Below are 12,442 nucleotides of genomic sequence, written 5' to 3'. Positions count from 1 at the left end.
TGGGTTGGCACTGGATCTGGATGGGAGCTTTGGATGGAAAGTGTTGAGGATGGCTCTGGGTCCTCAGGATCAGCAGGTCCCTGCCACCCTGAAGCTCAGCCGGTTCCAACCCCCCTGCCACGGGCCCCAGCAGCCCAGATGGTCCTGAAGGTCCCCCCCCAAGCCACCCCATTGAGCCCCAGCAGCTCCACCAGCTGCTTCCCAGCCCTGATGTCTCCTTTCTCTCCTCCCCCCGTGCAGGTACATGGCCATCATCCACCCGCTGCAGCCTCGCCTCTCAGCCACCGCCACCAAGGTGGTCATTGGAGTCATCTGGCTCCTGGCTTTCCTGCTGGCATCTCCCCAGGGGTACTACTCAGTGATGGAGGAGCTGCCAGGCCGCCTGGTGTGCCTGGTGGAGTGGCCAGAGCACAGCACCAACCTGTATGGCAAAACGTGAGTCGAAGGCTGGCAGCAGCTGGGGGGGAGTCGGGGGGCTGGGGGTGGGGGTGGGCCAGGGCAGCCTGCAGGGAAAAAACCACCACAGGAGGTCTGAGAAGAGGAAGAGAGGAAGGATGGCAAAATGCCCTGGGCCAGGGAATCCCTCCCCCAAGCAGCTGTGTGGTGGAGAAACCTCCACCCATGCCCCAGAGCGGCACAGGGAGATTGATGAAGTTGAGTTTGTGCTTGCCCCAAGCCACCAAGGACCCTGAGCTCCTTGGGTCCTCATCCTTGATGCAAACCAATCCACCTGGGCCACAGCAACCACCCCAGGAAGGCTCCAGGCTGGAAAGTGCCTGGTGGGGAAAAGGTCCTGGGGGTGCTGGGTGCCAGCAGCTGGAGAGGAACCAGGGGGTGCCCAGGTGGCCAAGAAGGTCACCAGCAGCCTGGCCTGGAGTGGGCAGCAGGAGCAGGGGCAGGGATTGTGCCCCTGGGCTGGGCACTGGGGAGGCCACAGCTTGAGGGCTGGGGGCAGGGTTGGGCTTCTGACTGCCAGAAGGACTTTGAGGGCTGGAGCAGGGCCAGAGAAGGGCAAGAGAGGAGGGGAAGGGTCTGGAGAAGAGAGCTGGAGAGGAGCAGCTGAGGGAGCTGGGGAGAAGGAGGCTGAGGGGAGACCTTCTGGCTCTCTGCAGCTCCCTGCAGGGGGGCTGGAGCCAGGTGGGGGTTGGCCTCTTGTGCTAAGGAACAGGGGACAGGACAAGAGGAAATGGATTCAGGTTGCCCCAGGGCAGGTTCAGGTGGGCAAGGAGGAACAATTTCTTCCCAGGAAGGGTTCTCAGGCACTGGCCCAGGCTGCCCAGGGAGGTGGTGGAGTCCCCAGCCCTGGAGGGGTTTCAAAGCCCTGGAGATGAGGTGCTGAGGGAGGTGGTTGAGGGGCAGTGGCTGAGCAGCAGTGGTGGATGATGAGCTCTGGGGGAGGGCTTGGACTGGGTGACCTCAGAGGCCTCTCCCAACCTCCCCTGGGCAGAGACAAAGCAAAGCAAACCAGGCTTGGGATCTCCCCATCCCAGATGCTCCACAACTCAGCTGATTAAAGCCCAACCTCAGCCTCTGTGCCATCAGCTCAGGCTGGGAGGCAGTCACTGGGCTGGGAGGGAGGACTCAGCAGGGCTCCTGTTTTCCCTTCTCATTAAGGTGCTGACTAATGACACCTGGCATTTCCAAAGGGCCTGGGCACCCCTGCTGGCCCTGCCAGCTCAGCTCTCCTCTGGGGCTGCAGCTTTGAAGCCCTGCAGTGAGTTAAATGTCAGGGGTGGGAAGTGAGGAAACAAAAGAAGGAGAGGAGGAAACAAAAGGCTTTGGAGACCTCCAGCCCCTGAGGAGCCAATCGATGAGGGTTGGGAAATGGAGCTGCAGCCAGAGCAGGGCACACAGGAGGTGGGCAAAGCATGGGGAAGGTCTTGCTGGGGGGCAGAGGAGAGGACTCTGTCCATCAGCAGGGGGTGGTGGGGGCCAGCCACAGGGAGGTGCAATAAGGTCCTGCAGCTGGGGCAGGGCAGTGCCAAGCACAAATCCAGGCTGGCACTGGAGGAGAGGATGGAGAGCAGCCCTGCAGAGAAGGACTTGGGGGAGAAGCTGGGCAGGAGCCAGCAGTGGGCACTGGCAACACAGGAGGCCAAGGGCAGCCTGGGCTGCATCCAAAGCAGTGTGGCCAGAGCTGGAGAGAGAGGATCCTGCTCCTCTGCTCTGCTCTGTGAGACCTCACCTGCAGGGCTGTGCCCAGATAGGGGACCCCCAGCACAACAGAGACCTGGAGCTGCTGGAGAGGGTCCAAAGGAGGCTACAAAGAAGATCTAAGAGCTGGAGAACCTCTGCTGTGGGGACAGGCTGGGAGAGTTGGGGCTGTTGAGCCTGGAGAAGAGAAGGCTCCAGGGAGACCTTAGAGCAACCTTCCAGTACCTGAAGGGAGCTCCAGAAGAGCTGAGGAGAGACTTTGGACATAGGCTGGGGGTGCCAGGGTGAGGGGGGAAGGGTTTGAGACTGGATTGAGGTTGGACATCAGGGAAAAAATCTTCCCCCTGAGGGTGGTGATGCTCTGGAACAGGCTGCTCAGAGAAGCTGTGCAGGCTCCAAGCCTGGAGGTGCTGAAGGCCAGGCTGGATGAGGCCTTGAGCAAGCTGGGCTGGTGGGAGGTGTCCCTGCCCAGGGCAGGGGGTTGGAGCTGGGTGAGCTGAGGAGAAAGTTCTCCCCAGAGAGAGTTGTTGGCCACTGGGATGTGCTGCCCAGGGAGGTGGTGGAGTCCCCATCCCTGGAGGTGTTCAAGAGGGGATTGGATGTGGCCCTTGGAGCCATGGTTCAGTAGTCAGGAGGTGTTGGGGGACAGCTTGGGCTTGATGAGCTCTGAGCTCTCCTCCAACCTCGTTGATTCTGTGACCTCCCAACCCAACCCATTCTGTGATTGCATCTCTGCAGCTCTGAAACCCCTCCAGGGATGGAGGCTCCACCACTGCCCTGGGCAGCCTGAGCCAGGCCTGGACAACCCTCCAGGGCAAGAAATTGTTCCTCATGGCCAACCTGAGCCTGCCCTTGGGGCAACCTGAGGCCATTTCCTCTTGTCCTGTCCCTTGTTCCTGGGGAGAAGAGCCCAACCCCCACCTGGCTCCCAGCTCCTGCCAGGGAGCTGGGGAGAGAGAGCCAGGAGGTCTCCCCCTCAGCAGTCCTCTCTCCTCCCTCCCCCTGCCCTGCAAACAGGACAGCAGTTTCCAGCAGGACACTGTGAGCAGGCTGGCTGCTGCCAGCCCCTGCCTTAAATAACAGCCCCAAGGCCACAGGAGCAGAAGGGGAGGGGGGAACTGACAGTGCCCCAAGCACCTGTCCCTGTAGAGTTATTCTGGGGCAGGAAAATCCCACCCTGGGCTCTGCAAGTTTGGTTTGGAGAGACCCTGCTGAGCTGGGAGCTATTTTCAGCCCCCCACCAAATGCTTTGGGGGTTGGATGGTTCCAAGCTCGGAGCCAGGTGGGGGTTGGGCTCTTGTGCCAAGGAGCAAGGGGGAATGGCCTCAGGGAGAGGTCTAGGTTGGACCTCAGGAGAAACTTCTTCCCTGAAAGGGTTCTCAGAGCCTGGCCCAGGCTGCCCAGGGAGGTGGTGGAGTCCCCAGGCCTGGAGGGGTTTCAAAGCCTCAGAGGTGTGGTGCTGAGGGCCATGGTTCAGCCCCAGCCTTGGCAGAGCCAGAGGAGGGTTGGGGTGGATGACCTTGAAGGACTTTTCCACCTGAGACCATTTGATGATCCCAGTGTGGGAAGGCTTCCAATTGCCTGCTTTGAAGCTAATTACAGGAGCAGGGAAGGGGGAAAGCAGGGGCAGTGTGGCACAGGAGTGAGTGGAGAGCCACAGGAAGCCTCTCCCAGTTGGCATCTCCACCCTGGGAGATCTCCCAGCCTTGGCAGAGCCAGAGGAGGGTTGGGGTGGATGACCTGGAAGGGCTTTTCCAACCCATTCCATGAGTGTGTGACAGCAAAGAAAGGGCCAAGCCCTTGTGGCTCCTTCCCAGCCAGCTGAGCAGCAGCAGGGAGCTCAGAGCTCAGCCCCAGGCAGAGCCCTGGGGGTGTGACACAGGCTGTGCTGGTTGGGCTCCTTGGTGATGCTCCAAGGTGAGGAGATGTGCCCATGGAGAAGGCTTCTCAGCCCCCAGGCTCCAAACCCAGGGCTCCTTGGAGGTCCCTGCCATGCCCAGGCAGCTCTGCAAACAAGGGGCACAGGATGCATCAGGTTGCAAAGGGCTCTGCAAAGTCACCTTGTCCAAGGTGGTCCTTCTGACTGGCCTGAAGCTGGGCCAGGGGAGGGTCAGGGTGGGGAGGAGGGACAGTGGTCAGGGACTGGCAGAGGCTGCCCAGGGAGGTGGTGGAGTCCCCATGCCTGGAGGGGCTCCAGCAAGCTGTGGCCATGGCACCTGGGGCCATGGTTTGGGGGCCATGGTGGTGCAGGGTTGATCATGGACTGGATGAGCTCAGAGAGGTTTTCCAACCCAAACCATTCTATGGCTCCATCACCTTGTGCATGGTCCTCCAAGGGCCATCAGTGTTTGGCTCTCCAAGATCCTCCCTGTGCCTGGCCCTCCAAGGTCCATCCTGTGCCTGGCCCTCCAAGGTCCTCCCTGTGCCTGGTCCTCCAAGGTCCATCCTGTGCCTGGTCCTCCAAGGTGCTCCCTGTGCCTGGCCCTCCATGGTCCTCCCTGTGCCTGGTCCTCCAAGGTCCTCCCTGTGCCTGGCCCTCCAAGGTCCTCCCTGTGCCTGGCCCTCCAAGGTCCATCCTGTGCCTGGCCCTCCAAGGTCCTCCCTGTGCCTGGCCCTCCTTGCTTCTGTTCCCTAGTGCCCCATCCCCTCTGGGGCATTTCTGCTCCTCCTCTCCCAGCTGCCTGCAGCAGCTTGCAGACCCCACAGGGGAAGCCACAACCAAACCTGCCTGGTGGAGCCAGAGAGGCTCCTCTCTAATTGGCCAAATAGAAAGCAGCTCACCAAAAGCTCTGCCCAAATGTGATTAGTGCTGGGCCAAGGGGAGCCCAAATGAGACTGCAGGTGGAAAGCCAGGAGGAGCTGGCCTGGGAGCACAGGGCTGGGGCCAGCACAGCTCCCTGGGGACCTGATTCATTCATTACCACTTTGGTCAATCAAAGCTCCCAGGAGGAGAAGTGAGCTGCAGGGCCTGGGGTGCCTGCAGCAGAGGCAGCACCTTGCCTGGAGCTGGGCACAGCTCCCAGAAGCACCCAGGCAAAGCCCCAGCAGAGGCTGGGAGGGAATTCCCTGTGGAGCACAGCTCTGCTGGGGCTGGCTGGGGGCAGAGAGCTGCTGGCTGCTGGCCTGCAGCAGGAGGGGGATGCTGGGTGTCCTGTCCCCAGCCTGGCAGAGAGGAGCTGGAGCCCTCAGCACAGACAGGGACCTGCTGGAGCAGGGCCAGAGGAGGCCACAGCAATGCTGGCAGGGCTGGAAGGGCTCTGCTGGGAGGCCAGGCTGGGAGAGTTGGCCTTGGGCAGCCTGGAGAGGAGAAGGCTCCAGGGAGACCTCCTGGTGGCCTTGCTGTGCTTCAGGGGCTGAGCAGAAAGCTGGGGACAGAGCTTTGAGCAGGGCCTGTGGGGACAAGACAAGGAGTGATGGTTTGAACTCAAAGAGGGAGATTGAGAGTGGAGAGAAGGCAGAAATGTTTGACCCTGAGGGTGGGGAGAGCCTGGCCCAGGCTGCCAGGGAGGTGAGAGCTGCCCCATCCCTGGCACCATCCCAGCTCAGGCTTGATGGGACTCTGGGAGCAGCCTGCTGTGGTTGGGGATGTCCCTGCAGGGGCTTGGACTGGAGGAGCTTTGAAAGGTTCCTTCCAAGACAAAGCAGTCTGGGGTCCCATGATGCTGTGGGCTGGCAGCCATGTGGATGCCAGAGGCTGGCAGCAGAGGCTTGGGAAAGCCTTGGGGGAAGGCAGGGCCACCCTGGCTGCCCCCCAGCAGCAAGCTGTAGCTTCATTACCAGGAGTGTTGGAGCACCTCAGAGTGATCCATTCATTCCCTTCAGCTGTCAGGGAGCTGACAGCCTGCACCTGCAGGCTCAGGCATCCCACAGCTGCCAGCTGGAGCTGCTTCACTTCAGCCAGCACACAGAGTGGTGGAGGTGGGAAGGGGCCTGTGGAGATCACCCAGTGCAAGCCCCCTGCCAGAGCAGGGTCACCCAGGGCAGGGCACACACAGCACATCCAGGTGGGGCCTGAAAGCCTCCAGAGGAGGAGGCACCACAGCCTCCCTGGGCAGCCTGCTCCAGGGCTCTGGGACCCTCATGGCAAACAACTTTCCTGCCCTGATCAGCAACCTCCTGGGTGCCAGTTTGTGCCCCTTGCCCCTTGGCATCTCCCTGAGCATCACTGAGTAGAGTCTACCCCCCCTCCCAACCCCCCCCTTAGCTCTTGCTCTCATCAGACAGGTTCCAGTCCCTTCATCATCCTCACAGCCTAGGGCTGAGAGCCTGCAGAAGGGCAGCCCCAGAGGGGAGCTGAGCAATGTTCAGTGAGAGCTAAAGGGTAGGGGGCAAGAGGCTGGGGCCAGACTGTGGTGCCCAGGGCCAGGCCAAAGGGCACAAAGTGGCAGCCAGGAGGTTCCACCTGAAGAGGAGGAGAAAGTTGTTTGTTGGGAGGGTGCTGGAGGCCTGGAGCAGGCTGCCCAGAGAGGTTGTGGAGTCTCCTGGTGTGGAGAGCTTCCAACCCCCCCTGGGCAGTGTGCTGCTGGGCAAGCTGCTGGGGGTGCCCCTGGTGGGGCAGGGGGGGTTGGGCTGGGTGAGCTCCAGAGCTCCCTTCCTCCCCACCCCAGGCTGGGATCTGAGGCTTCCTCGCCTCTTGACATCACCTCCCCAAGGTAACCCTCTCTGACCCTTGTGATGAAGCTCACCCAAAGCTCAACCAGCTCAGCAAGTCCCTAAGGATGAGCCCCAGAGCTCCCTTCCCTCCTCTACCATCCCATGACTGCCCTCCCAAGCTGTGCAGCCAAGGTGTTTGCAGGCCCCAGGCCGAGTTCTCCTTGTCCCAGGGCAGCTCTTTGCCTCCCAGCTCAGCTTGCAGGACACAGCCCTGGGCGGCTGGAGGCCACACTCAGCCTCCACCATTTGTTTTTCCTCTCTAGGTATCACTTCTGCATGACCATCCTGATCTACTTCTTGCCACTGCTGGTGATTGGCTGTGCCTACACCGTGGTGGGCATCACCCTGTGGGCAAGTGAGATCCCTGGGGACTCCTCTGACCGCTACCATGAGCAGGTCTCGGCGAAGCGGAAGGTGAGGAGCTCCCAGCGGGGCAGGAGCCAGAGCTCACCTCCAACCCCAACCAGCCACGGCCAAAGTGCCTGCCCTGGGGGTGCAAACAGAGCCAGGACTTGTTGCATGGCTGCCAGTGGAGCAGTTGCCCTCCAGAGGGCTGTCCTTCAGCAGCCTCTCTGCCCTGCTCTCAGTCTGCCCAGGCCAGGCTGTGAGGCCACTGAGAGAGGCTTGGAGAGGCTGAGAGCTGGGCAGAGAGCAACCTGCTGAGGGTCAGCCAGGAGGGGAGCAGAGTCCTGCAGCTGGGCAGGAGGAAGAAGCTGCAGCAGCACAGGCTGGGAGGGGATCTGCTGGAGAGCAGCCCCAAGGAGAAGGAGCTGGCAGTGCTGCTGGGCAGCAAGGGCTGCAGGGCACAGCAATGTGCCCTGGGGGCCAAGAAGGCCAAGGGGGTCCTGGGGACATTCAGAGGAGTGTGGCCAGCAGGGCCAGGGAGCTTCTCCTCCCCCTCTGCTCTGCCCTGCTGAGGCCACCCCTGGAACATTGCATCCAGCTCTGGGCTCCCAGTTGAGCAGGGACAGGGAGCTGCTGGAGAGAGTCCAAGGGAGGGCTCCAAGGCTGCTGAAGGGACTGCAGCAGTGCCTGGGGAGGAGAGGCTGAGAGCCCTGGGGGTGCTGAGTGTGGAGAGGAGAAGGCTGAGAGGGATCTGATCAATGTCTCTCAAGAGCTGAGGGCTGGGGGGCAGGAGGGAGGGGACAGGCTCTGCTCAGCTGCAGCCTGGCACAGGCCAAGGGGCAAGGGATGGAAAGTGCAGCCCAGGAGGTTGCAGCTCAGCAGGAGGAGGAACTTCTGCCCTGGGAGGCTGCCAGAGGCCTGGAGCAGGCTGCCCAGAGAGGTTGTGGAGTCTCCTTGTGTGGAGCCTTTGCAGCCCTGTCTGGATGTGTTCCTGTGTGCCCTGGGCTGGGTTCTCTGCTCCTGCTCTGGCAGGGGGCTTGGGCTGGGAGATCTTTGGAGGTCCCTTCCACCCCCTGACCTCCTCTGTGATCCTGTGTGGCTTAACTAACACGCTGCCCAGATGTGGTGGAAAGGTCTGCAAGGCAAAAAGCTTTCCCCTTCTGGAGGTGCCTGGTGGATGCCTTTGCTTCCCTGCCCTCTCCTCTCCTCCCAGGTGGTGAAGATGATGATCATCGTGGTGTGCACCTTCGCCCTGTGCTGGCTGCCCTACCACATCTACTTCACCCTGCAGTACTTCAGCCCTGAGTGGTACCTGCAGAAGTTCATCCAGCAGGTCTACCTGGCTGTCATGTGGCTGGCCATGAGCTCCACCATGTACAACCCCATCATCTACTGCTGCCTCAACGACAGGTGGGCTTGGGGGGCACTGCTGGGCTGATCTGGAGTGACTCTGGGGGAGTGACTGTGGAGATGTGGGGCTCAGGGATGTGGCTCCGTGCTGGCCTGGCACTGCTGGCTCAAGGGTTGGACTTGATGGTCTTGAAGGTCTCTTCCAACCTAAATGATTCCATGCTAGGGAGGGAAGGAGGAGGAGATGAAGAGGGTGTGGTGGAGGAGAGCGTGGGTGGAGACCTTTCCCAGGATGGTTCTGTTCCATCCTCTGCCAGGGGCTGCTCCCAGTGGATGCAGGCACTCAGGTGAGACCACAGCACCTAAGTAAGTCTCTCCTGTGGTATTCTGGCCAAGAAGGGCCTCAAGGGTGCCCTGGGGTGGCATGGAGAAGAGTGTGGGCAGCAGGGCAAGGGAAGTTCTCTTACCCCTCTGCTCTGCCCTGATAAGGCCACATCTGGGGTCCTGGGTCCAGCTCTGGGCTCCCCAGTTGCAGAGGGACAGGGAAGTGCTGGAGAGAGTCCAGGGCATGCTGGGAAGCTGCTGAGGGGCCTGGAGCAGCTCTGGCAGCAGCAAAGGCTGAGAGCCCTGGGGCTGAGAGCCTGCAGAAGAGCAGCCCCAGAGGGCAGCTGAGCAATGCTCAGCAAGAGCTGAAGGAGCTGTGGGGGGCAAGAGGCTGGGGCCAGGCTCTGCTGAGTGGTGCCCAGGGCCAGGCCAAGGGGCACAAAGTGGCAGCCAGGAGGTTCCACCTGAAGAGGAGGAGAAAGTTTTTTGTTGTGAGGGTGCTGGAGGCCTGGAGCAGGCTGCTCAGAGAGGTTGTGGAGTCTGCTGGTGTGGAGAGCTTCCAACCCCCCCTGGGCATTGTGCTGCTGGGCAAGCTGCTGTGGGTGCCCCTGGTGGGGCAGGGGGGTTGGACTGGGTGAGCTCCAGAGCTGCCTTCCCACCCCCACCCCCACTGGCATTTGGTGATCCTGTGATTTGAGGGCAGGTATCCAAACATTCCTGACTCCTATGTCCACAACCTTCCCCCAGCTCCAGCACCACTGCCAGAGGGGGCAAGAAATGTGGTGAGACACTGGGAGAGTTGGGGCTGTTCAGCCTGGAGAAGAGAAGGCTCCAGGGAGACCTCAGAGCAGCCTTCCAGTACCTGCAGGGGCTCCAGGAGCGCTGGGGAGGGACTTTGGACAAGGGCTGGGAGGGACAGGATGAGAGACAATGGCTTTGAGCTGGGAGAGGGGAGACTGAGATTGGAGATGAGGAAGAAATTCTTTGCAGTGAGGGTGGGGAGGGACTGGCACAGGTTGCCCAGGGAGGCTGTGGCTGCCTCCTCCCTGGAGGTGTTCAAGGGCCAGGCTGGATGATGCCTTGGGCAGGCTGTGCTGGGGGGAGCTGTCCTTGCCCGTGGCAGGGGGCTGGAATTGGATGCTCTGGGAGGTCCCTTCCAACCCAACCCATTCTGTGGTTTTCAGTGACTTCTCTCCTCCCTGCAAGCAGCACTTTGTTGCTGCAGTTGAACACTGAGCTGAGCTCCACCTGCCCCTGCTGGGGAGGTCCTTTCCCCCTGCCCAGCTCCCCTCTCACCGCTGCCCCTCTCCTCCCTGCCCAGGTTCCGCGTGGGCTTCAAGCAGGCCTTCCGCTGGTGCCCCTTCGTCGGCGCCGCCGAGTATGAGGGGCTGGAGATGAAGTCAGCCAGGTACCTGCAGACCCAGAGCAGCATGTACAAGGTCAGCAGGATCGAGACCACCGTGTCCTCGGCGGTGGGAGCGGCGGAGGAGGAGCTGGAGGAGGGCAGCAAGGCCAAGCGCCTCTCCCTGGACATGACCTCCAACGGCTCCTCCCGCAGCGACTCCAAGACCGTCTCCGAGAGCCTCAGCTTCTACTCCAACACTCTCACCTGAGTGAGGGGAGGCTCCTGCCTTCCAGCAGCTGCTCACCAGGCTGCCACCATCCCCCTCTCCTGGGTGGGATGCTCCAGCTCTGCCCTCCACCCCCACCCTCCCTCATCGCCTCCCCTCTGCGCTGTCTCAGCTTTCCCATCAGGGTCACGGAGCCCTGGAGCAGGCTGCCCGGGGAGGCTGTGGAGCCCCTTGCTCTGGAGAGCTTCCAAGACCCATCTGGATGTGTTCCTGTGTGACCTACACTAGATTACAGACCCTGCTCTGGCAAGGAGAGTCTGGACCCTGCACTGGACTGAAGGATCAGCAGAGGTCCCTCCCAGCCCCTGCCCTCCTGTGGCCACCCTGTGCTCCCGTGGCAGCTTTGTTCTGTGCTGTGTTCCTCCCTCTTGCTCTTCCACTCCTCCTCTCTGGGAGATCCCAAGAGCAAAAAAAGAGTTGGAGCAGGGTTGGGTTTGGGTTTTTTATGTGCTCCACCATGGCTCATGCCCAACCACAAGGCTGGGTTTGGCTGCTTGCTGCCTTGCTCACTGCTTCCCCAACCCACCCTGTGGCTAGGATGGAATCAAGGAATGGTCAGGGCTGGAAGGGACCTCAAGGCTCAGCCAGGTCCAACCCCCCTGCCATGGGCAGGGACACCTCACACCACAGCAGGTTGCTCACAGCCACCTCCAGCCTGGCTGCAAACACCTCCAGGCAGGAGGCTTGCACAGCCTCCCTGGGCAACCTGTGCCAGGCTCTCACCATCCTCATGGGGAACAACTTCTTCCTCACAGCCAATCTCAGTCTATCCACTTCTACTTTTGCTCCATCCCCCCCAGTCCTATCCCTCCCTGACACCCTCACAAGTCCCTCCCCAGCTTTCTTGTAGCCCTCTTCAGATCCTGCAAGGCCACAATTAGGTCTCCTTGGAGCCTTCTCCTCTCCAGACTGAAATGATGCAGGGATGGGACAAAGCTGAGCTCTCCTCCTCCAACCACACAGCAACAGCTGCTTCCCTGCATCCTGCAAGGCAACAAGGATCTCCCAGTGCATCCCAGCCCCACTCTGCTCCTCCCATCTTTCATTTCAGTCTCCAGGCTGAAGAGCCAGAGGAGTCTGTGCTGTTCAGTCTGGAGAAGGGAAGGCTTTGAGGAGACCTAACTGTGGCCTTGCAGGATCTGCAGGGGGCTATAGGAAAGCTGGGGAAGGACTTTTGAGGGTGTCAGGGAGTGATAGGACTGGGGGGGATGGAGCAGAACTAGAAGTGGGGAGATTCAGATTGGCTGTGAAGAAGAAGTTGTTCCCCAGGAGGGTGGTGAGAGCCTGGCACAGGTTGCCCAGGGAGGTGGTGGAAGCCTCAGCCCTGGAGGTGTTTGCAGCCAGGCTGGATGTGGCTGTGAGCAACCTGCTGTGGTGTGAGATGTCCCTGGCCATGGCAGGGGGGTTGGAACTGGCTGAGCCTTGAGGTCCCTTCCAGCCCTGACAATTCCATGGCTCCATGATCTTATGAGTCTTCAGCTCCAAAATCCACCCCAAAGATGCTGCCTTCAGCTCCAGGAGCCATGGGGCACCACTGGCCAGGCAGCCTCCCCCTCAGCTCCCAGCACTGCCACACAGCCCTGGCTCACCCCTGCCACCTGCAGCCCTCTGCACTGTGGTCTTCTGTGGCCACCCCACAGCTGCTCCAGGCAGGGCTGTGGAGGAGGATTCCTGAGCTCAGCCAGGCTTTGGCTGCTGCTTTGGTTGGGTGATAGCTTTGCTCCTGAAGGTCTCTTCCAACCTGGTTTATTCTAAGTCACACTGAAAACTTCTTGGCCCAAAGTGATGCCCTTTCAGTTTCCTACAGGCCCAACAGCCCCAGGGCTCTCTGCCAGAACAAGAGGACACAGTCTCAAGCTGTGCCAGGGGAGGGTTAGGCTGGAGGTGAGGAAGGAATTCTTCCTAGCAAGAGAGATTGGCCCTTGGGATGTGCTGCCCAGGGAGGTGGTGGAGTCCCCAGCCCTGGAGGTGTTTAGGAAGAGCCT

At 61.0% G+C, this 12,442-nt stretch overlaps 1 protein-coding gene across 1 annotated transcript; it reads left to right on the top strand.

Annotated features, from left to right (window-relative positions):
• Positions 1–240: 240 nt before the first annotated feature.
• On the top strand, positions 241–11,000 carry TACR1 (tachykinin receptor 1; the record flags this gene model as incomplete). The annotated part of the gene is made up of 4 exons (XM_068171079.1): positions 241–435; positions 7,071–7,221; positions 8,366–8,562; positions 10,148–11,000. Coding segments are annotated over 4 exons (835 nt in total), but the record flags the coding sequence as incomplete, so codon positions are not given.
• Positions 11,001–12,442: the final 1,442 nt, after the last annotated feature.

This window comes from Melanerpes formicivorus, unplaced genomic scaffold (genome assembly GCF_026170545.1).
Source record: "Melanerpes formicivorus ecotype bairdi unplaced genomic scaffold, bMelFor1.0.p_v2 SCAF_1661, whole genome shotgun sequence".
Taxonomy (NCBI): domain Eukaryota; kingdom Metazoa; phylum Chordata; class Aves; order Piciformes; family Picidae; genus Melanerpes; species Melanerpes formicivorus.
This window is presented reverse-complemented; position numbering and strand designations above follow the sequence as displayed.